This window comes from Tamandua tetradactyla, chromosome 2 (assembly GCF_023851605.1).
Source record: "Tamandua tetradactyla isolate mTamTet1 chromosome 2, mTamTet1.pri, whole genome shotgun sequence".
Classification (NCBI taxonomy): domain Eukaryota; kingdom Metazoa; phylum Chordata; class Mammalia; order Pilosa; family Myrmecophagidae; genus Tamandua; species Tamandua tetradactyla.
This window is the reverse complement of record NC_135328.1, coordinates 203,734,280-203,762,107: the sequence shown is the minus strand read 5'-3', so window position 1 is coordinate 203,762,107 and position 27,828 is coordinate 203,734,280. Positions and strand designations below refer to the sequence as shown.

The window sequence follows — 27,828 nt, the reverse complement described above, 5'->3', positions numbered from 1 at the left end:
TGTAAAGGTGGGACCAGCCAGAGGTGGGGAGCCATGACTTCATGGCGAACATCCGGTGCTTCTGAATCCAGCCCATCACATGAAGTGAGCCCAGCATCAGGCCCGTGAGACGGGGGCTGCTCTCAACCCCATTTTACAGAGGAGGGAACTGAGGCTCAGGGAGGTGAAGGGATTTATCCAGGGCCACACATCTTGCAAATGGCTGGACTCATGACCAGGTCAGTCTGCTTTTGCGGGGCTTGGGGAAGGGGGTTGCAGGATCTGATGTGCTGTCGTCTCCCATTTTGCAGTGAACTTGCTGGACACTTCGACCATCCACGGGGACTGGGGCTGGCTCACGTATCCAGCTCACGGGGTGAGTGATGGGCGGGGGTGGAGGAGCAGTTGTTTTCTGGGCCCCAGGGCAGCGTCATCCCTATGGAGTCAGAGTCCTCGGGGTACTGAACCCAGGTGCTGGGCTCATGATTTGGAGACCCTCAGGTCTGTGTCCTGGGGCTCCAGGTTCACTATGTGCAGAGCTGGGCCCGGGGCAGCCTGGGACATGGCGATGTCCAGGAGCAGGGCCAGGGGCTCCAGCCTGGCCTTCCCCCCTTCAGGATTGGTGCCTTCCCTCATGGCCACTCTTATTTCCTCATCGGGAGCTGCCCAGGCCCCTGCAGACTCCACTTGTTACTCTCTTCCCTGTCAAGCCCAGCTGGGTAGCACTGCCTGCCCCCACTGTGGCCGAAGCTCCCCGGCCATTTCTGGCCTCCGTGGTAACCCAGGGCTCAGCCCATCAGGTCTCCCCCACCCTCTCTAGAGTCGACACTGCAACCCCCAGGCACCCAACAACGAGGCTGCGCTGTCCCGCCTCTCCCCTGTTCTCACCCAGATCCCAGCGCTGCGAGGCCGGGAAGCCCGTGAGCCTAGGGGGGATTCCACTCTGCCGTCGATGAGCTGGTGCCCTGGGTCTCCTCTTCACCTCCCTGAGGCTCAGTTTCCTCATTTGTAGAAAGGGGCACAGCAGATAACGGCCTCATCAGGGTGGTTGGAAGGTGAGGGGACGCGCTGCACAGTCTTGGCACATGGTGAGCCCTCAACACATGGAGAGTTTTCTTATCATTATGAGTGTTATTGTGTTTATTATGATTATTTCATGTAAATTTCCTCCCATGAGTGTGCTCAGAATCTGCCCCCACACACATATACGACCCCACTGACGTGAGCAAATTGTGCCCACGTGACTTCTCTCGTGCACCCTTTCAGTCTCCGTGGCTCTGGGGACAGAGGGATAATAATATTAATGCTAGTCACAATACTAGCACAAGAGTTAACCCTCACGAAGGGTGGGGTTTTCATCCGGGCTCCTTGTGGCTGGAGGGCGCGATGCAGTCCCCCACTCCTCTCTTTCTGGGGAAGGAGCAGGCCTGGGCCCAGGTCAGTGCTGCATGTCTCTGTCCCTCTCTCTCGCTCAGGGCTGAGGACTTGATTTTTAGGGTAACAAGTCGTCGGGAGGGGGTTAAGCAGGTGAGGAGCCCGGCCGGGCTTGTGCTTTGGGCCACCTCTCCAGGGCACTACAGAGCATGGCTCAGAGTTATGTCATTTCATTCGGGAGTTAGAACAAGTAATAACCACTTTCCTATGACTTTTCACAATTCACAGACGTCATCTCACTCAATCCCCACAACCAGTCCTGCAGGGCGGGGGCAGCCCCATCCTTTCACAGGGGAGAACGTCGAGGCTCAGAACTTGGCCAGACGGGTTCCAGGTGATGGTGGACTGGACTCGAACTTCAATCTATCTGGCCCACGCCCAGGTGGAGGCCCTGTGCTCCCTTATAAAATGCAGATGCCCAGGCCTGGCCCATGTCCTCCTTGTGAGGAGGTGGGACCCTGCATGGTCTGCTGAGCCAGGAACCACCGCTCGTCTTCATGGGGCCTGGAGATTGGGGTGGCCTGGGGAGAAGAGAAGGCTGGGTGAGAACTCGGGGTTCCCAAACCCTAAACCTTGAACCCATGCCCAGTTAGCAGGTTAAATCTGCAGGTGCCCCCCACCCTTACTCCCACCCTACTGAGGTCTGGACAGGGGTCTGGGAAACTTTGATAAGTTTTCCAAGTGGTTCTGCTGCCCAGCTGTGTGCAGGGCCCTTGGAGATGGCATTTGAGGTGGCCTTCGCTCTCTAAATCTGGGGTTTGTTACACCGCCTGAGTGATCCACGGCTGTCTCCAGCATCAGAAAAATTACCAGATTGCCGGGCAAGTGGCACAGGGTAAAGGGCAAGGCTATTGGACCCAGAGAAGCTCCTGCTCAGCCTCCTGTGATCAGTGTGGTTTGGGCAAGTCACTTAGCTCACCTTCTTGTGTATATCACGGGGCCGATGATAGCACTGCTGCATGCAAAGGGATGAGGCATGGAAAGAGCTTGGCATTTTATCCCTGAGACAGCAGAAGCACTGAGAGGTTAGGAAACTCTGTAAGGTGGTGGGAAGTGTGGCCCCAGCACCCACACCTCTAACCAGGCTGCGGCCCCTTCCTCTGCTCCCGGGAGGGAACTGCCCTTCCTTCTCTGGTGAACTAACGGCCCCCAAGGGGGCCTCAGGCGAGAGGGCATGTTCACTGCCATTGTGTCACGTGAGCCTCACCTCTCCACCCCGGGCTGGATGAGAGGTGCAGGCATTAGCAACCCCATTTTACAGATGAGAAGCCCAAGGCTCCGAGAGGGATGTGATGTGCCCAGGCCCCCACGGCTGGTTCTCTGCCTCCTACTCCTAGTAGAGTCCTCCTTCTAGGAGGAGTTGCAGAGTGATGGCAGGGGTGGGAGGCTGTGCCAGGGTCAGTTTTTAGACCAGAGAGGCACTGCGTGGGGGTGTCCCAGGTAGAGAACAGGCTGATTCTGCCCTGCGCCAGGCATCTGTGCCACGCCAGGCGTCTGCGGCAGCTCCCCGTGCTGGCAGGGTTGGGCCAGGGCCTGGGCACCGGTGGGGTGGCTGGAGCAGGCTCAGATCGAGCTGATTAATTCATCCAGGTCCCTGGAAGGAAACAGACAGGGAGCAGCTGGCCAGCTCTTTGGTGCTCCATTCATTGTGACAATGACTTTACCCCCAGATATGATGCAGGGCTGTCCAGGGCCTCTTGCTGCAGAGGAGGGCATGGAGCAGGGGTCCTTCTTGGGGTGGGGGAGCAGGATATGTCAACTCATTTAGGTGAGGCTGGCACTCCCTGGGGCCCCTTCTCCAGTGGCCCCTGGAGGCAGGCACATGTGGGTGGGAAATGCTGCCAATTCGGCATCATATCAGCTCTGTTCACCAAGTGCTTCTGTGCCAGGTCTGAGCTCAGCTCTTTGCAGTCATTTTCACACTTTATCCTCCCAAACGTCTCTGAGATGAGGCCTCTGTGAGCTCCATTTTACAGCTGTGGATGCTGAGGGTAGAGACCACACAACTGGCTGATGCAAAGTTAGACAAAGAGGCCAAAAGGAGTTGAGATGCCCGTGGTCCCCACTTTTCCCACCTCCTGGTGCTTCCTCGAGTAAACCCAGGCCAGCCCTGGTGTCCTCAGCATTAGGCGGGGGGAGGGGCAGCAAAATCAGCAGGACAGAGGGAGTTCATCTATCACACAGTCACTCAACAAGCACCAATGCAGGAGGGTATGAGGCTGGGAGCATGATATTGCCAGGTTCGTTCCTTAGAAAGATTCCCCTGGCAGCTGACACAGAAACTGGACCAGTAGATTTCTGACTTCCATAGCAGATCTTGCCGTCTAGGAGTGGTAGGAGTCGCCACATAGCAACATACAAGGTCTGAGATTTTGGCATCAGAGAGGCCTGAGTCCCAGTCCTGGCTCACCCTTACCAGCTGTGTGTCCTCAGGCATGAAGCTCACCCTCTCTGAACCCCTATTTCCTCCTTTGTAAAAAGGCAGCAAGTAAAACTTCCCTGAAGGATTGGGGTGCCCCGGGTGAACATGTCTGTGTGGTGCCTGGCATCTGGTGGCTGGGACAAGCCACCAGAATGTCTGTTCCCCAAGGGCTGAGAACATTCTAGCCTACTTCGCCAGGACATCCCCAGCACAGTGCGTGTGGCATATGGCAGGAGTGTCTGGCCAAAGAGCGAGGGGCTGACCCCCGCCTGCTGGCTCTGCTCTCTCCGCCCGCAGTGGGACTCCATCAACGAGGTGGACGAGTCCTTCCAGCCCATCCACACCTACCAGGTGTGCAACGTCATGAGCCCCAACCAGAACAACTGGCTGCGCACCAGCTGGGTGCCCCGCGACGGGGCGCGGCGTGTCTATGCCGAGATCAAGTTTACCCTGCGCGACTGCAACAGCATGCCCGGTGTGCTGGGCACCTGCAAGGAGACCTTCAACCTTTACTACCTGGAGTCAGACCGTGACCTGGGCGCCAGCACCCAGGAAAGCCAGTTCCTTAAAATTGACACCATCGCAGCTGACGAGAGCTTCACGGGCGCCGACCTGGGTGTGCGGCGTCTCAAGCTCAACACGGAGGTGCGGGGAGTGGGTCCCCTCAGCAAGCGCGGCTTCTACCTGGCCTTCCAGGACATTGGCGCCTGCCTCGCCATCCTCTCTCTCCGCATCTACTACAAGAAGTGCCCTGCCATGGTGCGCAACCTGGCTGCCTTCTCGGAGGCGGTGACCGGGGCTGACTCGTCCTCCCTGGTGGAGGTGCGGGGCCAGTGTGTGCGGCACTCGGAGGAGCGGGACACGCCCAAGATGTACTGCAGCGCCGAGGGCGAGTGGCTGGTGCCCATTGGCAAGTGCGTGTGCAGCGCCGGCTATGAGGACCGGCGGGACGCCTGTGTGGGTGAGCGTGGCACAGGTGTGGGCTGGGCCCAGCGGGGCGGCTCAGTCTTGGGTGGGGGCTGCCAGGAAGTAAGAGGGGTGAGTGGGGCGTCATGAGCAGCAGGCATCAGGAAGCACCTGGGGAGATGGAGCAAACTCCCCACCCCCACCCCGTGTTCCTCTGTCAGCAATTCAGCAGGACACCTGTGCGCACTGGAAAGGGAAGCGGGGTGCAGAGGACCATTAGGTGGTCCACTCGGTGGGCGCAGGTAAGGGCACCTGCATGACTAGGCATACTACTGAGTATGTGCCAGTGTTAGGGAACTTATGTCAGTTATTGCTCTAAGCACTGTGCATGCATTAATTCATTTAATCTCAACAACTACCCATCAAATAGAAACTGTTAGTATAGATGAGGAAAGCAGAGGCACAGAGAGGTGAAGCAACTTGAACCAGGTCACACAGCTTGGAAGTGGCAGAGCTATGGTTTGAACCCATAAGTCTGTCTCCAGAGTCTGTTCTCTTAACCATTAAGCCTCTAACCTGGGGCGGGAGGTGGGGTGGAAGCAGGGCTGGGTGAATGAGTGCAGCAGGTGAGGGTGGTGAAGGTTTGCAGGCAGCCGTACCCAAGGTACAGGCTAGGTCAGATGGTTGTGTTGCTGGGCACCTGAACCAGGTACTGGAGAGCTTGTCCCGAGATTTGTGAGAGAGTTCAGCCAAGGTCCTTGTGAAGGGGGACGCTGAGAGCACCGGATCATCCAGTAGCCTGACACCTGTACTCAGTGTACTACTGGGGTTCCCGTGTCAGTGCCTAGAAGCAGGCATGAGTTTGCATGTGCATCTGTACGTGCATGCATGTGCATCCGTGTGTGTGTGTGTGTGTGTGTGTGTGTGTGTGTGTGTGGCTAGCAGACTGTACTGTGGGGCAATGCAGCCAGGTGTCCACACGAGGAGAGTCCGTGTGGGCTGACAGCTGGTGCCCTGACTATCACAGATCTCAGCCTGGTCTTTCCTCTGCCCTTCCATGGCCTCCCTAGGGGCTGGACACATGGCAGCACAGCCACCCAAAGCACAGCACGGCCTGGTCGTTGGGACCATTGGTTCCCCTGGGGTGAGTGGGTGTGGGGGAGTGGAATGTCCCCATGCAGGGGTCAGAGAGACTGGGGCCCTCACAGCTACTAGCAGTGGCCTCTTTGTCTTTTGCTGCTGCCACACAGGCCCTGGGGCTTCTGGGGGGCTGTCATTCCCCTTGGCACCTATCCCTCTACCCCTGGCAGGCAGGATTGGCTCCTTGGTGCTAACAAGACTGAGCAGGACGTAAGCTGGCAGTTACGGGTGACCTACAGGGAGCTCTGAAGTCCAGTTTGGTCCAGCCTAGGTGTTGTCTTGTGGAGATCTCTAGAACCAAGACTTCCCATTTGGCCTCCAGGCTCTTCCCAGTCACCCACTCTTTTGCTCCTCTTCCATATCCTGGACCCTGGGGACACAGGCTCAGGGGGTCTCTGCCTTCAGGGAATTTATATTCCCAGGGAATAGTTTGTCCTCCTTGCAGTGGCCCTCCAAGCTAGCATTATATCCCCATTTTGCAGATAAGGAAAACTAGGGCCCTTCAACTACTAAGAGCAGAATAGGAATCTGATTCCATATTGTCTGACTCCAAAACCCTGAACTGCTTCCTCTGTGTTTAGAACCCCACTTCCCTCCCTCCTCCCAGGGGTGACAGTCAGGAGTTAACGGGTACAGCATGAGCCGTAACACTCGGGCCAACTGACCAGTGCATACTTACTCAAGGTCAGCCCTGCAGCCCCTAACTCTGAATTGAGCCAGCCAGCACCCAGTATGCCAGCGGCTTGTACAGTGTACACAGAGACATACTTGCCCATAGGCAGGAGACTTGTCCTCCTGACCTGGCGACTGGGCTTTTGCCTGGTGGCCTCAGGCACTGCTCCAGCATCCTGCTTGACAGAGGACGGAAGGGGTATGTCTTGCCCAAGGTCCCCAGCAGGCCAAGGGCAGGGCTGTAGCTGGCGACCCCACGGCCTGAACCTCCCAGGGCCTCCCAGGGCCAAGAGAGGCCAAGGCCACTCCCTTTCCCTGGTGCTGCTGGCACATTAATGAAAAATAATAAAGAAATGCCAAAGCAGGATTAGGAAATTGCAGCATATTTTGAATATAACATTTAAATCACAATACAATGTAATTATGCCAGTTCCAAGATAATTACAGGTTTCATAAAAATATTAATTCATTGTGTGCTGCAGGCAGTGAGGTTTGGGAACAGGACACCAGTTTTAAGTCGCATGAGGAGACACATTTCTCCACCCTGGGGGGCTTCCGTGACTGTCTGGGTGACCTCATTTGGAAAGCACATCTGAGGTCGTAGTGACAGATAGAAGGGAAGGAGACCAGGGCCTGGGCCTACCCGGCCTCCGGGTTCCTGTCTCATTTCGCCTTCTCAGCGCCGTCACACGATGGCCGGGCAGCAAGCAGTGTTACAAGTGAAAGTATAGTCCAGGAGGCGAAGGGACCTATGCAGATGACACAGCTCTTTAGGGACCTCAGGGACCTATGGAAAAATGTCAGAGCCAGGCAGAGCTAGTCTAGTTTAACTGTGGGAAGGAGGCCCAGAGAGGTGAAGTGACTTACCTAAGGGCACACAGCTAAGGGCCGGTGATCAGATAGATTTCACATCTTCCCCCTCCTGGACCAGAAAGCCTCTCCCCCAGCCCCCCAACACTACACAATTCCTGACCCAGTGACCCTCCCGCCCCAAGCTGCTCTGCTCGGCTCCCTTCCCCTCCCTCCAGAATGGGAAAGGACTTCGCAGAACCTCACCCCTTGGGGCAGCAGCCAAGAGTCTGAAGTCCTGGCTCCCATCCTTCCTGTCACCTGGATGCAGAATATAAATTGCCCTCCTTGGCCCTAATCATCTTGCTATAAATATCAGAGTCTCATCTCGGAGGGGGAGCATGAACGACGAGTTCTTTTGCCTTCCTGACTGTGTTTAAAATCTGATTTAGAATTAATTTCCTTTTGGTCTTCCACGGCGGACACCTTATTTGTCAAATCTCCAGCTCTTTGCAGGAGGGAGGAGAGAGGTGACCGGGGCCTCAGGCAGCTGACGGCCTGACAGGCAGCCTGGGCAAGGTGCCCTCTGCAGGGGCAGGGGTCCCTCCTGGCCCATGGCCCGATGCCCCGGCACACAGAGGCTCCGGAAGCACCCCGGGTCGGTGGGCAGGGCCCGGCCCCCAGCCTAGGGCCGCTCCATCTGTCCCAGCCATTAATTCCGGGCCTAGCCTCCAGGTCTTTGGGCTCCCCGAGGCCTGGTGATTAGTATTCTTATTAAAGATTATTTTATTTTCATTGCATGGATTAATCCGGCCCTGACACGTTATAGCCGTATGGGTATTGGCTGAGTATGTGAAAAACCACTCAGGACGGCTCAGCGAGCCCTTAGCTAGCTCTGGGCGGGCATTGAGAAAGCCGGGAAAGGAGAGGCCGTGGCCTCAGGAGGCTCACCCTCCCAGGCATGCAGGGTCTCCGAGCCTCTGCTTCCTCTTCTGCCAGATTGATGCATTCGTGCTGATGAGATAGAATTGAAATAATAAGTGGCAGGCACCGACCGTTCCAGCAGGAATTTCCCTATATTAACTCATGTAATCGTCACAATAGCCCTAGGAAGCAAGCACCATTATCATACCCATTTTATAGATGATGAAACTGAGGCCCCGCCTCTTGCCCAGCATCATAGAGCTGAGGTGAGGAGACTCTGCTCTTCATTGACAGGGCCAGGTGACCCTCATAAGCCGAAAGCTCTCTGCCCTGCTCCCCGCAGCCGCATCTCACCTCATCTCGACAGCACTGCTCGCTTGTGGTCTGTCTCCCTCCTTGGTCCAAAAGCTCTTTAAGAGCAGGACCAGCTTATCTCAGGTGCCCCACACCTGTCCATTGTAGAAGCTCCATAAGTGCCGTTGAAGGAATAAAGGAGGGGTGGAATAGGCAAATGAGGTGCTAATTGCCGGGGATCCTATAATTACAGTGAAGTTTACTGTCATTCAACTCAACCACAGATTCAACAAACATCTGCCAACGCGGTGCAAATCCCAGGCTCAGTGGAACCTCCCTGGGCTTGGAAGGAGGCTTAAGGCAACCTGCGTGCCAGCAAGCAAGGGCCGCCCTCCTGCCCCCGGAATGTGTCTCCCAGGGGGCTTCTGGAAGGAGGCGGCCAGGTCACAGCAGGTCAAACGGGAGCCCGCATGGCTCTGAGCCCCCACAGCCTCTTGGGGTCCTCCTGGGGTGGGAAGAAGATGCCTCAAAACGGGGGCTCGCGTGCCCCGCCTCCCCCACTGGAGGCCCGTTCCAGCTGCGCAGCTTCCGAGTCTGGAAAGCAAACTTGTAGGCATCACGTTCTCCTGATCTCAGATTTTCTCTTGAGTTTATTATAGAGTTTTACAGATTAGCCTCGTTTGGGTTATTTTAATAAAAGACATGATCAAAGAAGTGTCCAAAGAAAAAAGACTCTGAAATGACCCGATGTCTTTTCAAATAAAGCCCTTTCAAGCTCTGAGTTTTCCAGAACGGGTTTTAGTGAAGAGAGAATTCCAGTTGTGGAATTCTTGGCAGTGCCCATTGCCAAGGAATTCGGTTCCCTGGAGGGGTCTGGCAGCTGCCTGGCTGGGTGGCGTTTGTCCCCCTGAAGCCGTGCCAGGCACTGGGGACTTTGAGACGGGGAAGGCCACACAGAGCTCCCATCTGTTTATCAGGCCCAGATAAATACGTGCAGCCAGTGCTACAGGGGGTGAGACTGAGCAGGGACTGCAGAAGCGGGAGAGGTCACTTGTATCTCTGTGTGTGTGTGTGTGTGTGCACGTGCACGTGTGCGTGTGCCGCCTGTGTATAGGTACCTATGGATGTGTGGAGACATCCAGAAAGGCTTCACTGAAGGAACTATCGAGATGAAATCTTGAAAGAGGATTGACTGGTGGATGGAGGAGAAAAAAGTATTCCAGCAAGAAGGCACAGCATGTGCAAAGGCCCAGAGGCAGGAAACTGCCTGCTGGGCGTGGGGAGTGGCTGGCTTTGACTTGAGGATAGACGGTCCAGGGTGGTGCCAAAGGAGGCTGCGGGTGGTTTTGTTCTTGCCAGGAGGGCTTTGAATGCCAGGCTTTATTGTCTAGCCCATGAGGAGCCCACGAGGGGGTTGAACAAAGTGACAAGTCAGGTATGAGTTTTAGAGAGAGTCCCTCAACTTGGAATATTTCAGCCGACTCAGATGGCACCTCCTTGGAGCAGCCTCCCCTGACTCCCTCTTGGGGAATGGCGCTCCTCCCTTCATCGTTTACCCCTTGTCACAGTATCCTCTTTATATTCCTCCTAGAAATAACCACAGCCGGGTTTACTCTCTGTCCACCCTGTAGAATGCCAGCTCCATGGGGCAGAGTCCCTGTGCATTGTGTTCACGGCTCTGTCTCCAGGGCTAGACCAGGGCCTGGGACACTAGGTGCCCATCTCTGTTGGCTGAATGAATGGCCGTGATGGCAGCTGGGACTGGAGGGGACCAGGTGGGAGGCTGCTGTGGGTATCCAGGTGGTGGCAGAAGCTGGAGAGGAGGGTCAGTATGGGGCCATCGGTCCTAGATTCGGCACCAGCGCCTGCCTGGGAGGGGAGGGAGCTTGCGTGACCTGGATGGTTCGCATTACATGGAGATCTTGTAAAATGCAGAGTCCAGGCCTCGCCCCTGGCCACTTGAACTCCTGATCTGCAGTAGGGGTGGGAATCTTTGTTTTTGTGGCATTGGTTCAGTGTCTGCCCATGGGAAGCACAGGTCTCACCACACTCTCTTTTCCCATCATGTGCCCACCTACCCCTATCCCCGCCCAAGTCATTGACTTGGAGTTTGGCCCCTCCTTCTATTCTCAGCCCCGGGTCAGGGGCCCAGTCCCTGAGGCTGCTATCTCTCAAGGACTGGTGTCCCTGGAAGATTAGAGTCCGAGCCTGGAGGCAGGGCCTGGATGGGAGGAGGGGGAGGGAGATTTGGAGACACAAGGAAGGGCGTTGTCCATCAAGTGTCCAGGTTCTGTGCTAGCTTGCTGAGCAACCCTGCGTAAGTCACAAGCCCTCTCTGTGCCTCATCTGCCCCTCTCTCCCTCTGCGGGATCTACCCAGAAGCCCTGGCTCAGAAAGAGAGCCATTGCCAAGGCCCACCAGGCTGGCCCGGCTCACCTGCAGCCACCTTCTCCACAGCTTGCGAGCTGGGCTTCTACAAGTCGGCCCCTGGGGACCAGCTGTGCGCCCGCTGCCCTTCCCACAGCCACTCTGCAGCCCCTGCAGCCCAAACGTGCCGCTGTGACCTCAGCTACTACCGTGCAGCCCTCGACCCACCATCCGCAGCCTGCACCCGTGAGTACCACCCCAGCCTAGGAGCCCCAGACAACCAGGTTGGGCCAGGGCCCCGGGCTCAGGCCCCACTGACCCCAGGGAGCCGGTTTTCTGTGGGTGAGGCAGGGATGGGCAGCTCTTAGGCCAAGGGCCAGTCTGGGCTGGTGGTGACTTTGGCCCTGACTCTCTGGGTTCCCAGCCTCTTATCATGTACTGTCTTTCATCTCTCCAGAGAAATCTTTCCTTCCCCTGCTCTGAATCTCTTCTCTGCTCTGGGGACCATATGAGAACTGAACTCATGCCTTTCCTAGCTGGGCAGCTTTAGTCAGTTCTGTTCTAACACTGATGCCAATGGTAGCGCTGGGGTGGGCAAACCCAGGTGTTTCCTATGGGGTGGGGGTGGGGGTAAGGGGAGCTCTTCTAAGTGTTTGTACATAGCATGTGTGTATGGAGTGTGTGTAGGTGCCTGCTTGTATGCACGTGTCTGATTCTGTGTGTGTCCTGGGATGCCATCAGTGCTGTGTGTGTCAGCAGCTGCTTCTATAAAGGCTGTCTGCATAGTGTTTATATGCTCGAGTTGAGTGTGTGAGTTTTTGCGCCTATGTATATAAAGGATTCTTGAGTGTATGGGGGGGCGGGGTGCATGTACACCTGGATACCTGAAGGGAACCTGTAAGCCCCCGTGAAACGTGGACACCCATGCACTGTGAGCTCAGCCTGTGTGTGTGTGTGCATGTGTGTGCCGACAGGGTGTGGTGGCATGTGCACAGCGTGGGTAGCTGCAGGCCCATGGAAGGAGTCCAGCAGCCCGTGCCCACAGGAATGTGTGACTGTCTTGGCTATTCAGCCATGTGACTATGGTTCTCTCCTGTCCCCTGCCCCGGGCCCAGGAGGGATGCAGCCAGCTGCTCACATCCCATTTGCCAACCCTGGGCTCTTGTGATTGCGTGAGGGGTCCTTCAGACCGTTCTCACTGATTTTGCCCCAGAATCTACCCCACCTTTGACCCCCTTCTTCCTCCACCCCACCCGATAACCACTCAGCCGCAGGTGCCCTGCACACGGCAGGTGAGGGTCCGGATGTATTCATGTGCGTGTGCACACCCGCACAGGTGCACACACTCACCCTCCACTGGCTCTGCCAGGGCTCGTGCACTTTCCCTGTGAAGGTGCCAGGAGATCAGAGCAGTACATGAGAGGGTGGGCCTCCCAGGGTGGAAGGGATGGCTCAGTGATGCGGGGACAGCTGTGGGCTCCGCAGGTGAGGTGAGCCTGGCTCTCAGTCATGGGCACCTGTACTCAGCTGGATGGACTCTGGTTTATTTCAGATCCACAAGGCAGTTCCAGAAGGTGCTAGAAACCTTAAGACTAAAATACTGGGCTTTTAGGATTCCATACCAATTTTCTCTTCTTAAGAGTTTAAGATTCTCTATTATTCTCAGTTTCTGTGTTTCTATTTTCTCAAGATCTAAGATTCCCTGCCTGGGTTTCTGAATTGGAATTCTGAGGGCAAGGGGTCCCCACAATACCCCATTTCCTCCTGGCTCAAATCCCAAATCCCCACCTCCAGGGGCCTGCCTCAGGCCCCCAGCCCACGCTAGTGCTCCACCTGGCCAAGTGCTGCCCCTCTCTCTTCTGCTACCCCGATGGGGGCTCCCACCTTGGGAAGGGAGGGGCTGCCTGGGGGGCACACGCGGGGCTGCCTGGGGTCCCCCTGTTTCTCCCCGGAGCGAGAAGTCGCTATCTACATTAAATCCAGCAGAGTGGGGAGAGGAATGAAATGTGGAACTCAGAAGTGACTGGGGCATTTCACACCACTGCTAGCTGCTGGGAGATCTCTCTCCCAGTCTGGCCAAAAACTTCTGGGGAGCACGAACCCTGGGGGCCCTGGGGCCCTGCTGGGATGGCTTCAGTTTCCATGCCCAGACCCTGAAGACGTGGTCCCAATCTGATGGCAGAGACAGCAGCCTCCAGACGCTTTCGGGGGAATGGCGTAAGACACCTTATCCTTGGGGAGCCCCAGCTGCAATGGGGGACACACAGCCCTTCCCTTAGGGAACCCCCAGAATGATGGAAGACAGACTGGACCCGCCCAAATAAAAACCCTCCACCCCCGCCCGTCCCTTAGACTCGCCTGCGTCTCTGCTCCCCAGGGCCGCCGTCGGCACCGGTGAACCTCATCTCCAGCGTGAACGGGACATCGGTGACCCTGGAGTGGGGCCCGCCCGTGGACCCGGGAGGCCGCAGCGACATCACCTACAACGCCGTGTGCCGCCGGTGCCCCTGGGCGCTGGACCGCTGCGAGGCATGCGGGAGCAGCACGCGCTTCGTGCCGCAGCAGACCAGCCTGGCGCAGGCCAGCCTGCTGGTGGCCAACCTGCTGGCCCACATGAACTACTCCTTCCGCATCGAGGCCGTCAACGGCGTGTCCGACCTGAGCCCCGAGCCCCGCCGCGCCGCCGTCGTCAACATCACCACGAACCAGGCAGGTAGGCGGAGGTGCCCCACCCCAACCCCGCTCCCCGCGCCCCGCGCCCGCCGGGGATCGCCGACGACGCGCTGGGAGCTTTGGTGCCTCGCGTGCGTCCGCCCTCCCCACCAGCCCGCGCAGTTAGAGACCCCTCCTGGCCGGGAGAAGTAGCGCACTTGCATGAGTGGGAGGAATAGAACAAATGCCGAGGCAGGCCGGCATGCGGCTGAGGGTCTAGGATTCTGGAACTTTCCCTCTCTCTTTTTCTAGAGCAACGGTATGTGTCTCAGTGACTCTTGTGAGGCCTAAATGAGAGAAATAAAAAATGCTTAGCCCAGCACCCGGCCCACGGTCCATGTTCAATAAATGTCATTAAGAAAATAAAATCATTCTGATTATCATCTTCCAGAACAGCTGCCACTGCTGCCGCTGGGATGGTTTGGTCACACTGGTTTGGGCAACAGTCATTTATCTGTTTCTAACCAGCTGTTGGGCTGAATTCACCCCCCGGAACCTCTCTTTCTCCAAGCTCTGGTGGGTTCTACCCATGGAGTGACAGCCAGACCCAAGAGCCCACCGTGGCTGTTTCCCTTGGATGTGGTAGCCCCTAAGGCTCCTAATCCACCGTCTCTTTACAACACCATGCAGCCCGGCACAGCTCCCGCTGTCTCACACAGGAAGAAACTGAGGCTGGCCCCTGTCACCTAGGGAGTGCAGTCAGGATGTACACCCAGGCCTGTCCCACTGCTATTTGAAACAGGTTTCCAACTCCAAACCCAGGGCACACCATCACTCATTCGAGATCCTTTCCCATCCAGCCAGCATCTATTGAGTGCCCTCTAACTGCCAACCCCTGCCCTTGCCCCTGTCTCTAGGGCAACCGAGGCAGGTGCTGGCGGGTCAGGAGTGGGGGATGGAGCAAGAATACCCAGCTGCACTTCAGGCACCATCCAAGGTGCCCCATCGCTGAAAAGGAAAACAGCCTTCCTTGAGCCCTCCCTTCCAGCAACCAGATCATTTATCTTCACATAACTTCACCTCCCACATAAAAACTGTCTGCACTTGCCGTGTCAATTTCCTCTCTTCTCTGGGATTCTTCAGGCAGATCAGATCTGGTGTTTTTCCCCACCTTTCCGTAGAAACCCCACAGCCCCACATTGCCTCACCCAGGGGGCTCTTCTCTCCCTGTTATCACTCAGCATGGCTGTCCTCCTCCTCTTCAAAATACTTTGCCCTTGGTTTTGATAATGTGCCCCTCCCCATCATTTTCGTCTCCATCTCTGCTGGTGCTCCTCCATCTTTGCCACCTCCGCCTCCTTAACAGCCTCTAAAGGCCGGAAGTCCTGCCTGTCATGGCCCCTCCTCTCTTCCCCTATTTCCCGGGGCCCATCTTCCTTCGGTAATTGCAACAAAGCCCTTGGCTTTGATTTCCACCTTCACGCTAGCAGCCCCAGCCAGATGTCACCAGCCTACACCTGCTCCCTGAGACCCAGTCCCCCTCCCATCCCCACTTGGATGTGTAATGGAATCATCAAACTTGCCACCGCCCAAACCCGCATCTCCCCCCGTCCTCCCCATCTTAGGAAATGGCACCACCATCCACTGAGCTGCTCAAGCCCAAACCCAAGAGCCATCCTTGACTGTCTCTCGCATGCCACGTCCAACCATCAGCAGGCTCCACTGGGTCTCCCGTCAAAATATGCCACGAGTCAGACCCCTTCTCAGGCTTCAACGCCACCACTCTGTATCATGTGTTGCCTGGAAAACCCCGGTGGCCTCCTCCCAGCTCCTGCTCTTGTCCCCAATGATTTCATCTTCAGATCCCCTCCTGAGTGACCTTTAAAAACTACAAGTCAGATCATATGTGAACCTTCAACAGCTTCAGACTGAAAGCAAATGCAGCTCAAACTTCTTTGCATGTGGGTCCACGTGGACCCCCATAATCTCATCCCTGCCAGACCACCCTCAGACCATCCACTCTCACCCTGGCTCACCTCCTTCCAGGAACACTGGCCTCCAGTGAACACACCAAGCCCCTCCCCGCCGCTGAGCCTCTGTCCTTGCTTTTCCTTCTGGATCACGGGCTCGTCCCCCTCCTGTTCCCACACTGGCTTCTTCTGGTCCATTCTTCAGGTCTCAGCTCAATGGTCATCTCACCTCAGAGAGGCCTACCCTGTCCACCCACCCGAAACAGCCCAGCTCCCTCCTGGGCCCTGTGAAAGGCCCTGTCCACCACAGCACACTCTTGGCTTCTTTCCCAGCACTGGAACAAGCAGCAATTATCCTATGTATTTGTTTCCTTGTTTACTCTCTTTCTCCCATACCAGTCCAGAAGCTCCTTGGGGACTGTCTTGATCCCTGCTTTATCCCCAGGTCCTAGCCCAGGGCCAGGCAGGGGGTAGGTGTCAGTGCATTCTGGGGGGCAACCCACAACTCTGGGATGCCTACCTGGGGCAGAAGATGGGCCTAAGCAAGTGGGCGAGGTTTGTCCTCAGAGAACTTGGGCTCTACTTCTCCCTCCTGCCTGTCCCTCCATCCTCTCCATCCTCTCCTCCTCCTCCATCCAGCCTGATCCTCTCCCCTCTCCACTGCCACCCCCCCCCCCGCCATCAGTTTCCCCATTCACCAAGTGAAACCAGTGGGTGCTGCAAGCCAGGAGAAGGTGAGGCTTAGGTGAGACCAGCCATTGTATGCAAGGGGCACATAACAGTGCCAGGAATACATGGGGGCCTCTTGAAAACCAGGGATGCTGATGCACGGGTGGTTCAGTAATAGAATGCTCACTTTCCATGTGGGAGACCTGGGTTTGATTCCCAGACCATGCACCCCCCACGCCCCTGCAAAACAAACAAACAGATAAACCAGGGATGCTGCCAAAGGAAGTCCCAAGACAGGAAGTACTGCATGAATGGGGCAGCACAGAGTGAAATGAGGGCTTAGAGGCAGGAGGGAAATGGGACTGGGGCATCGGAGAGGGCTTTGGGGAGGAGGGGGCTTGGGGAGAAGGCAAGAGGCAGGAAAGAGAGGGGTGGAGGGCGGGGGGAGAGGGAGAGAAGGGAAGGGCAGGCAGGGTTGGGGTCATGGGACATGTGGGCAGAAATTGGGGTGAGTAGAGGGGGATGTGGAGGAAAGGAACCACGTGTACAGGCTGGCACCTGTGCTGGTGTCCGTTCATGCTCTCGTTATCCTATAGGGTGGGGCTGTGTCACTTTTACAGGTGGGCTGGAGGGGCAGGAAGGGGGCTGCAGTGGGTGGGCTCCCCAGCATGGGTGGCTGGAACCATCCCTGCCATGTCCCAGCAGGCTCGCCTCAGGGGTAATTGCGCTGATCGCGGGAGGAAGGGAGGAGGGGGAGAATGAAGGGAGGAAGGAGGATGGGGTTTGAATCAATGAGGGAGGGAATGAATGAGTGACCTAGAGTATTGGGAAGAATGCTTAAGCTCAAATGACCCCTCCCTAAGCATCCAAAGCTGTCCCAGCGTCACCTTCCAGGTCCAAGCAGCAGGGTGAGGGAACCATTCCTGCCATTCTCCTCCCTCTCTTCCTGTCGCCTCCCCCACGCCAGGCTCCGGCTGGGGGCCGCGGACAAGGAGATGAGAGGCATCAGGAGCCAGGGCCCCCAGGGTGACAAGACAAGAGCAGCTGCCTCGAGGGGGCTGGTGGGGATCCCTGCAGGCTTCCCAGAGGGCGGCAGGGTCAACTAGCAGGAGGAGGAGGATGCTAGGTCAGGCCGGAACCTGGCTGTGCCCACCCCAGGGGACTGACCAGTCAGCACCTCTCTGCTGGGAGGGCGGGAGGGGCCTGGCTCCCCTGGCTGGGGCAGGGCTGGGCCAGCCCGCTGAGTGTGGCCCAGACTCGAGGGAAGGGGCCACTAGAGGCCAGCTCAGTGGTCACCCACCCGCCCATGTGACCGAGACCCGCCACCCCCACAGCCCCTTCCCAGGTGGTGGTGATCCGCCAGGAACGGGCCGGCCAGACCAGCGTCTCACTGCTATGGCAGGAGCCGGAGCAGCCCAACGGCGTCATCCTGGAGTACGAGATCAAGTACTACGAGAAGGTGCTCGGCGGGCGGGGGCGGCGTGGGGGAGGGGTGGGGCGAGGGGGAGGGGCGGGGCGAGGGGGAGGGCGGGGCGAGGGGAGGGCGGGGCGAGGGGAGGGGGGAGGGAGAACAGGGGCGGAGGGACGGGGGCGGGGCCTGGCTGGGCCTGGGAGGCCGGCTGACCAACCCCTTCCGTGGACAGGACAAGGAGATGCAGAGCTACTCCACGCTCAAGGCCGTCACCACCAGGGCCACCGTCTCGGGTCTCAAGCCGGGCACCCGCTACGTGTTCCAGGTCCGAGCCCGCACCTCGGCAGGCTGCGGCCGCTTCAGCCAGGCCATGGAGGTGGAGACCGGGAAGCCGCGTGAGTGCCGCGGCCGAGGCGGCCGGGTCAGAGCCAGCGTGGAGGAGCCTGGCGGCGCGGAGGAAGGGGGTCCCCCGGTGACGGGCTGCTGCCTGCCCTTTCGTGGCCCCCTCCTCCTCCCACGAGGCTTTTTTTGCGTGGGCAGGCAGTGGGACTCGAAGCCGCGTCTCCGGCATGGCAGGCGAGAACTCTGCTACTGAGCCACCCTGGCCTGCCCTCTCACCAGGCTCCTACTGTCACTTTTTTCTTTTAAATATTTTTAATGAGAAGTCTTCACACACGTACAGTCCATGCATGGTGTACAATCAATGGCTCATAATATCATCCCATAGTTATGTATTCATCATCATGATCATTTTTAGAATATTTGCATCATTCCAGAAAAAGAAATAAAAAGAAAAAAGGAAAAATGCATGCATCCCATGCCCCTTACCCCTCCCTCTCATTGACCGCTAGTATTATCATCTACCCAATTTATTTTACCCATTATCCCTCCCCGTTATTTATTTTTTACCCATCTGTCCATACCGGGGATAAAAGGAGCATCAGACACAAGGTTTCCACAATCACACGGTCACATTGTTACTGTCACTTTTACCAGTGGAAAAACTGATGCTCAGAGAAGGGAAGTTACCTCCGCAAAGTGAGGGAGCTGGTCACAGGGCTGTCAGCACCCATAGGCATTGCTGCGCCTTTGCCAGCATCACCTTATAATCATTCTGAACATCCTCTAGCCAAGTGGGCATTAGCGACTTCCCCAGTTCCCAGAGGGGAAAGTGAGGGTGCGAGCTGTAGGGTGATTTGCTCAAGGTTACCCAGCAAAGCAAGATTTGAATCTGGGCAGATTGGGTGCAAAGTCCCTGCTCCTTCCCGCCGTCATCCTGCTCCCAGCTCCAGGGCAGTAGTTCTCAAAAGGTATCCTCTCAGCAGCAGCAGCACCTGGGAGCTTGCCACAAATGCCCAAATTCTCCAGCCCCACCCAGACCTGCCTGGGGGCGAGGCCCAGCCATTGGGGTTCCAACAAGCCCTTCAAGGGGTTCCAACCCACTGTTTAAGGACACTCACTTAGGGGCTGTCCCCACCCATCTCCCCTGCCCCATCTCCAGCTCATCGGTGCCTCTCCTCCCCATGGGCACCTCCAGGTGATGGTGCTGGGCTGGAATGTTCCAGGCTGCGTTGTGACTGTTCCCTGGCACCTTGGCATCTGTGTGTCTCAGAGTGCCTTGAGGTCTGATATCGCACTGAAAAGGCCTGGATGGGAATCCTGCCCCCGCACTCCCATTAACTATGTGTGACCTTGAGTAAGTTCCTTGGTTCTCTGAGCCTTTGTTTTCTTGCCTGTGAACTGAAGGTAATACCGGAACCTCCCTGAGGGTTAGCTGAGACATGAATGTGGGCCTGTTAACAGAACAGGCATTTTTTGGCTCATGTTGCAGATGAGAAATCCGAGACTCAGAGAAGTTCAGTGACTCTCCCCAGGTCACACAGTCCCAGGGAGTGGTGGCACCAGAGTAGGGAAGCCAGGAGAGTCCAGGCAGTACGGTCTTGGAGGGAAAGCTTCATAGAAAGTGGCATGGGGGAGCGAAGGAAGTGACCTCTGCCCTGCCTTGGGACTGGCTTGTGACTGAGGAGGCTGTCCACTGGGACCCCGGATGCCCAGGTAGGCCAGGAGGGCTGTCCAGTCCGTGGAGCTGGGGTCAGGACTGAGAGTCCCCTACCCCCACCCTGTTCTCCCTGCAGGACCCCGCTATGACACCCGGACCATCGTCTGGATCTGCCTGACCCTCATCACAGGCCTGGTCGTGCTTCTGCTCCTGCTCATCTGTAAGAAGAGGTGGGTGGTCCTGGGCCTGGGCTGCCCCAAGCCCCTCCTCTCAGGTCCTGCATCTCCCACCTGCCCCAGCCCCACCCAGCCAGTGGTCCCCATGTACCTGGGAGCTGGGCTCACTTACGGATATGTGGTCTCATTTAATCTTCTTGACACTCCTGGACAGATTCTGACCTCGTGGGGAACAGAGAGGTTAGGCCACTTGCCAAGGTCACACAGCTGGAAGAGGCCAGAGCTGGGACATGACCCCGGGTTTAACAAAGCTAGAGACCTGCTGTTGGCCACTCGCCTCTCTCCCAGTCCTTTCCGCAGGGCGGTGGAGGTGGACGTGGAACAGTGTGCTTTATGCAGGCTTGGGGTCCCAGAGAACGAAAAGCAGAAGGGTCATCTCACCCACTAGATTGTAGAAACTGAGGCCCAGGGATGGGAAAGGGCTTGCCAAGGCTGCACAACGCAGTTGGCCTCAGAAGCCTCATCTCCCCACCCCTCAACAGGAACAGTGTCACAGAAAATGGCACTGATAACATCCTGGGCTTTGCGGTGCAGCCCAGGTGGACTTGCTGGCACTTTGTACATTATAAAGTGTTTTGTAAATGTCAGGACTGTCACAGTGCAACTGGGTTGAGAGCCTTAGAATGTGGACCGTCCTTTGCAGACTTCTCAAGTGCCAGCCTCAGGGGCAGGGGCTGGGGTGGCAAGGGAAGGCGGGTTCAGGGCTGGGGCTGGGGTGACCTGGCTTCAGGCAGAGCAGTGACCACTGTCCACAGGCACTGCGGCTACAGCAAGGCTTTCCAGGACTCGGATGAGGAGAAGATGCACTATCAGAATGGGCAGGGTGAGTGCAGGGGTCTGGGGTTCTGGGAGCAAGTAGGGGGTCACAGCAGGTTCCAGTGGCTCTTCTGGGATGGTTCAGGTGGGAAAGGAGCAAGGCATTGCACAGAAAGACCAGAGCCTCAGAGACAGACACCAGGATGACACTGAGACCTGAGACCCAGAGTTGTGGTTCTGTTTACCTTTCTTGGGTTTGCAGGCCCCACGGAACATGCTAAGGACCCTCTCCTTAGGGAAATGCACAAGTGTGGATGCACATATACAATTTGGCGTTCAGTTTCGGGGAGTTCATTTACTTTTGTTCAAACATTCCTGCTACAGAGAGATTTTTCTCAGGACCATGTATAAATCCCCGAAAAAAAGGCAAATATGGCACATGCATGCTTTCATACCTACTCCTGTGCCCATGATAAACATTAGTAATCAGTGGTGGTGCTGTTTCCCATGAGGTCTAAATGCAGCCTCAGAATCCTTCTTAACACAGTCCTCTAGGGAACTGCTTTCTATCAAAGTTGGCACTTGTGGTGAAACTTTTTGCCACATTTCTACCCCAAAACTATTTAGAAAGCTCTTAAGGACTCCAGAGGTGACCCCAGAAAACAACATACAAGCTCAAAAATCCCTGGAGAGCAGAGTCCCATAGAGACCCTAGAACTCCTCCGTACAGACCCCACTTCTACTTGGCAAACATTTATTGGGTGCCCACTGTTTGCTACCATATCCAGAGATTCTGAGAGATACCCCACTCCAGCCCCTTCCCAGGGAATGCCGGGAGAGAGAAATTCCTCCTGGAACCCACTGAAGGCCCTTCTCCCCTGGCCCCTCAGCGCCCCCACCTGTCTTCCTGCCCCTGCACCACCCCCCAGGGAAGTTCCCGGAGCCCCAGTTCTGTGCAGAACCCCATAACTATGAGGAGCCGGGCCGGGCGGGCCGCAGTTTCACCCGAGAGATCGAGGCCTCCAGGATCCACATCGAGAAAATCATCGGCTCTGGTGAGCCTGGGAGCTGTGAGGGTGGGAACCTGATGGAGGGGGCACTGGGTGGGGGGGCAGGGGGCACCCAGGGCAGAGGGAGGGGAACAGAGGGGCTCGGCATAGCCGAGGCCCATGGCGGGTATTTGAGGGGTGTGAGGCTGGGGGAGTGTGGGGTGCTGGGGGGATGGGGGAAGGCCCCACTGCCCTCTCCCTGCCTGCCCTGCTCCGGGTCTACAGGAGAATCCGGGGAAGTTTGCTACGGGCGGCTGCGGGTGCCGGGGCAGCGGGACGTGCCGGTGGCGGTCAAGGCCCTCAAGGCGGGATACACAGAGAGACAGCGGCGGGACTTTCTGAGTGAGGCGTCCATCATGGGCCAGTTTGACCACCCCAATATCATCCGCCTGGAGGGCGTGGTCACCCGGGGTAGGTTCCAGGCCAGGCTGCCACCTGCAGGGGCCCTCCTGCCTGGGTACTGGCCCAGCTCTGGGTGCCCATGGGGTAGGGGCTTGTTCCTGGGGTCAGCAGCCCTGACCTCCCCAGCAGGAGTCACCCTCTTGCCACCTCTCCCTGCAGGCCGCCTGGCTATGATTGTGACCGAGTACATGGAGAATGGCTCGCTGGACGCCTTCCTGAGGGTGCGTGCCCCGTCCCCAGCCTTTACACGGACAGCGGGGAGGGAAGTTCAGCTCCAGGGTTGGGAGATATGCAGGGCTGCAAACATCCCCAGAGCACCTGGAACCCACAGACCTAGGGAAGGGGGAGACAGGGAGAGGGAAGGGGGCTTAGGGTCAGGCAATCAAACCGGCTTCCCGTCACCCCCCACCCTGGCCCCATCCCATGCAAGTCCCTCTGCTCCATGGTCCCTGCTGCTCTGCCCCGCACACTGGCGAAGGAGGTTCCTCTCCTGGCATCCAGGGCCCCACCAGCTGGGAGGCATGTTGGGAGCAGCGGGGAGAGGTTGGACATCATTAGATTCCTAACCCCAGCTCTGCTCCTTATTTGCTGGGTGCTCTTGGGTGCACGACTTAATCTCTCTGGGCCTTGTTTCTCCTTCTGCAAAGTGGAAAAGCCGCCGCCGCTGCCCTGCCTACCCCCCAGGGTTGCAGTGAGTGTACAAGAGGCCATAAAATTAACCTGCAACTGCAAAGTGCTGCTTAAACCGGGAGCCCTTTGCAGACTGCAGAGGGCCGCGGCAACCCTGAAGGGTCGTGCGGACGGGGAGGGTCCTGTGGACAGCCAGGCTAGCCCGCCGGCCGCCCTGAAGCCCAAGCCGTGTCCTCCACAGACCCACGACGGGCAGTTCAGCATCATGCAGCTGGTGGGCATGCTGCGGGGGGTGGGCGCCGGCATGCGCTACCTCTCGGACCTGGGCTACGTCCACCGCGACCTGGCCGCCCGCAACATCCTGGTGGACGGGCACCTGGTCTGCAAGGTGTCAGACTTCGGGCTCTCACGGGTGCTGGAGGACGATTCCGACGCCGCCTACACCACCACGGTGAGTTGCCCACGTGCCTTCCCACGAGGTCTCAGGGAGGGGCGGTGGGGCAGAGAGGCTCTCCCCCGGCTGGCCGGACACCTCTTCCTGGTGTAGTTAAGTGATGTTGGTGACTTCAGGGCCGCCTTCGACCTGTGGCAAGTCCTGTTTCTTTTCTGCACCTCAGTTTCCCCCTCTGGGAAATGGGAACAATCTCAGCTGCTTCTCCTCTCTTACTGGGTGTCCTGGCGGGGTGGGGACACCGAGGCTGGTCCCTACTCTGTCACTCACTCACTGGGAGAATTGGGGGAGAACTGGAGTCTCTCCAGATCACCTAGAGTGCACATCTGAGTCTAAAGTTCACCTAAAACTGGTAGTTTCAAAGCATGCCCGTGGGGATCCGGGCTTGTCTGGCAATGCCAGAGGCTGACCCACGGGCCTCAGCTGGAGGCTGCCCTTGACTCTTTCAGATGGAGCCTCCAAAAGACATTTTGCTTAGAGAAAGGATTTGATGACATCCCCCCCAACCCCCACCCCCGAAAAAAGATGGAGGAAGGAGAGAAGGAGTTAGAATACCACCAGGCCATGACCTTTGCGCCTCCCTCACCAGTTCAGGCTTTGCCCCACTATTCCGAGCACCTACCCGGGCCTGCCACACGCTTTCTCGCCCTCAGTCCTCACCACGGTGCTGGGGGCCGGCCTCCCCCACTGGCCAGCCGGGTCCCCAGCCCGGGAACCAGGCCCCCGGCGCAAAGCTCCCTGGCGCGGGGCAGGGAGAAGCCCCCAGCCCACACCCTGTGTCTTCTGCAGGGAGGGAAGATCCCCATCCGCTGGACGGCGCCCGAGGCCATCGCCTTCCGGACCTTCTCCTCGGCCAGCGACGTGTGGAGCTTCGGCGTGGTCATGTGGGAGGTGCTGGCCTACGGGGAGCGACCCTACTGGAACATGACCAACCGCGACGTGAGCAGGGGCCCGGGCTGCGCGGAGGTGTGTGGGGCCCGGGAGTGGACGGCTGGCCCGCAGCCCGGCACTGTCCCCCCCACCCCCGCCCCAGGTCATCAGCTCTGTGGAGGAAGGGTACCGCCTGCCTGCGCCCATGGGCTGTCCCCGCACCCTGCACCAGCTGATGCTCGACTGCTGGCACAAGGACCGCGCCCAGCGGCCTCGCTTCTCCCAGATTGTCAGCGTCCTCGACGCGCTGATCCGCAGTCCCGAGAACCTCAGGGCCACGGCCACTGTCGGCAGGTGCCTGGTGCCCACCCCAGCTCCATCCAGGCCCGCCTGGCCTCCCAGCGCTGCCCCAGGCACCATGTCTAACTTGGTCCAGGCCCCAGGGCAGCTCTGCCCTGACCCCTAAACCAGCCCCAGTCTGGGTCTCGGACCCCTGCCCAGCTTGGGCCCCTGACCCCTGCCTAGCCTGGACCCCTGACCCCTGTCCAGCCTGATTTTGCCTGTGTCCCCTGCTTAGCCTCATCTCTGACCCTTGCCCAGCCTGGACCCTTGGTCCCTGCCTACCATGGACCTCTAGTCCCTGGTCCCTGCCCATCCTGGACCCCTGACCCCTGCCAGCCTGGAGCCCTGACCCATGCCCAGCCTGACTTTACCTGTGTCCCCTGCCCAACCTGACTTGGCCCCTTACCTCTGCCTAGCCTGGGTCCTTCCTCAGCCCCCTACTTCCAAGCCTGGGCTTATGCCCCTCAGGCCCCCTGCCCGCTGCTGAGCCTCAGTGGAGGGTCTCTGCGGAAGGCAGAAGTCCTGGCCCACCACTTACCAAGGACCCCTGTGCCACAGGTGCCCTCCGCCCGCCTTTGCCCGGAGCTGCTTTGACCTCCGTGGGGGCGGGGGCGGCGGCGGGGGCCTCACCGTGGGGGACTGGCTGGACTCCATCCGCATGGGCCGTTACCGCGACCACTTTGCTGCGGGCGGCTACTCCTCCCTGGGCATGGTGCTGCGCATGGACGCCCAGTGAGTGAGGGGGGCAGTGGTCCCTGAACGGGGGTTGGGCAGCTCCGGAGGCTGAACCTGGCCCTGTCTCCAGGGCTCACAGCCCCCGAGGCTGACCCGGCCGATGCCATTGCAGGGACGTGCGGGCGCTGGGCATCACCCTCATGGGCCACCAGAAGAAGATCCTGGGCAGCATCCAGACCATGAGGGCCCAGCTGACCAGCACCCAGGGGCCCCGCCGGCCCCTCTGACCTGCAGCCGCTGGGGCTGGGCAGCCACCAAGCCAGCCCCAGGTCATGCCAGCCCCGGGTTGTGCCAGCCCTGGGCCTCCCTGGCTGCCCTGCTCTCCAGCACTAGGGGGGCTGCAGGCCCTGTCACAGCAGCTGGACTCCTAGGGTTCAGGCCACCTGGGAAGGCGCCTTTGGTGCCCAGCATGGCCAGGACACGTGTCCCTGGGGCAGGGCCTTCTCTTTTCAAGAGGCTGAGGGCCTCGCTGGGTCCACAGGTGATGGTACCCACCTGCCTGCACATGCACGTGTGCATATGTGAAGATGCTTGTGTGTGCCATGGGTGTGTTCTCACAGGGTCATGGATGCTCATGTGCATACATGTGATCACAATTGCGCATACCCAGCCAGGTCCTAGTGTGGATGTGTGCATGTTAGGATGTGTGTACTTATCCATCAAGGCGGGGGCACATGTGCATGATCACAGATGCTGTGTGTCACGTATGAGATGTGTGTCACAGGCGTGTGAGCAGGGAACTCGGTGTGACACTGTCCATCGCACATGGGCCTGGGTCCCAGCATTTGCAGGGACTTGGGGAGAGGCTCACACCCATGTCTCCCCACTCCCGGAAGCCGGAGCCAGGGCCCATTTCTGAACCTCACCAGCACCAGGCCCACCCTCATCTCTGCCCAGGTGAGCCCGCCCTCGGCCCTATCTCAGGTCTGGGCCTTCCCTCTAGCTTGGGCGGAGGCCCCCTGCCACCTCAACCCAGCTCCCGTCGCTGCTTCAACAGGAAAACAGGGTTCCTGGCTAGTCCCTCTGGCCACCTTTCACATGAACATCCCTGCAGAGCACGTGAGATGCCCTCAGCTGGACTAGGCTGCTGGGCCAGGGTCCAGGGGGCACTTGCCTCTGATAACCAATCCCCCCCCCCCCTTGGCCCAGGTCTCCTCATTCGGAAGTCCCTTTACCAAATCTCACACTGCCCAGCCCTCGTCTGCCCCTCCCCCCATGATTAGGATCAGGGACCAGAAGATGCTAGCTTTTCAGCCAAGGTCCCCCCCGTTTTTGTACCATATGGAGAAACCGAGGCCTAGTGCAGAGGTGTGCCTTGTGCAAGGTCACACAGCCACTGAGTGTCAGAGCCAAGGCCTCCTGCCTCCCAGCCTAGGGCTCTTGCCCTCATGCCCCGTCCCACACAGGCAGCTGTGGAGGGGGCTAAGGGGCCTGGGAAGCTCCCTCCCTGCTCAGAGACTGACCTTCCCCCCTTACGGCCCACCAGGGTATGTAAATATCTTTTTTTCTACCATGTCAGAATATTTTTTTCCTCACTCCTGAAACAATGCAAAAATGGTCTTCAAAGCACATAAAACCCACCCAGGATGAGAATGCTCCATCCCAGAGGAATTTTGGCAGTCAGGGCCCAAGGACTGCCCCCCACCCCACCCCCTGTTCCAGGCAGGTTGCCCTGTGCCCCCTGCCAGTCCTAGAGGGAGGGGCAAGCCCAACCCCTGTCCCTTACCCCAACCTTGCCCTGTAGCCAGCACAGCTGTCCCGCGGAGGCACCAGCACTGAGCCCCCTCTCCCTCCTGCAATAATTTGGGGAATCTCAGCCCTGCCCAGGTGCCGCGGCCAGCTCTGGACACGTCTCTATATTATATTACTATATAGCCGAGCTGTTCTTCCTTCCTATGGAAGTTGGAAACATGGTCAGGACACAATCCGGGGAGGACCCTGTTTTCCTCCCTTGCTCCCACCCCGGTTCCTGGGCTCTGGATCCTCACAGCCAAGGGACACAGTTGGCCTGGCACTTGCAAAAGTGGGGCCCCATCCCTGGTGTGGGTCCTCTCGGGTCCCAGGGATTGGCCTCTCTGTGGTCTCACTCCTGAGTCTTGAACCTGCCCACATTTGAAAATAAATTCTGCCTCATCTTTGCCTGTGTCCCCTGCGTTTTTCCATCCTTACAATCTCAAGACTGCTCATGGTGGGGAAGGAAAACCTTATGCTGAGCACCTACTATATACATTCTACACATCTTTTCCCCCTCTAGTTTTCACATCTATCCTAGGAGGAAATCCAAGTGTACCCATTTTACATATGTGGAAGCTGAGTCCCAGAGAGGCCAACTTATCCAAAGGGAAGTACAGGGAGGGTGCACACTTGGAACCCAGGCTTATGCGATTCCAAATGCTGTGCTTTGCAAGGATGCCTCTTACGGGCCCTGAATTCCCTTCTCCAAGAAGTGCAGATTTGCTTCGTATTCCTGCTAGTGGAGCGCGGTTCCTCTCAGATGGGCACTGCCCTTGCCTTGAGTTCCTTTGGGGGAGGAAGACACCTCGGAGAGGAGGAACACATGAGGAAGGAAGTTGTTCATGGAAATAGCTTCTGCATCACAAGTTCGTTGTGAGACCTGGGTGCTATGGGGCAAGGAAGGGAGTTAGGACATAACCATCTTCCATGGTTGAATAATTTTGTCAAGAAGTCGTGGACCCAGCCCTGCTCTGGGGGAAGGCGGCTGGGGAGGA

General features: G+C 58.0%; 1 protein-coding gene across 1 annotated transcript; it reads left to right on the top strand.

The window, feature by feature from the left end:
- Nucleotides 1-271: 271 nt before the first annotated feature.
- On the top strand, nucleotides 272-27,223 carry EPHA8 (EPH receptor A8). Its single transcript, XM_077150920.1, has 16 exons — nucleotides 272-355; nucleotides 4,133-4,802; nucleotides 11,018-11,173; nucleotides 13,305-13,640; nucleotides 17,553-17,677; nucleotides 17,862-18,024; nucleotides 19,765-19,858; nucleotides 20,620-20,687; nucleotides 21,511-21,675; nucleotides 21,895-22,080; nucleotides 22,231-22,292; nucleotides 22,943-23,152; nucleotides 23,942-24,091; nucleotides 24,186-24,376; nucleotides 24,923-25,096; nucleotides 25,212-27,223. The coding sequence occupies exons 2-16, from the start codon at nucleotides 4,199-4,201 to the stop codon at nucleotides 25,324-25,326; spliced, it is 2,799 nt and encodes a 932-aa protein (XP_077007035.1). The 5' UTR covers nucleotides 272-355; nucleotides 4,133-4,198; the 3' UTR covers nucleotides 25,327-27,223.
- Nucleotides 27,224-27,828: the final 605 nt, after the last annotated feature.

Excerpts from the sequence above, each read along its gene's own strand:
- EPHA8 (XM_077150920.1), top strand. The coding sequence starts at position 4,199 with ATGAGCCCCAACCAGAACAACTGGCTGCGCACCAGCTGGGTGCCCCGC. Across the intron at positions 17,678-17,861 it reads AGATCAAGTACTACGAGAAG|GACAAGGAGATGCAGAGCTA; the intron begins GTGCTCGGCGGG and ends TTCCGTGGACAG. Across the intron at positions 22,081-22,230 it reads GGAGGGCGTGGTCACCCGGG|GCCGCCTGGCTATGATTGTG; the intron begins GTAGGTTCCAGG and ends CTCTCCCTGCAG.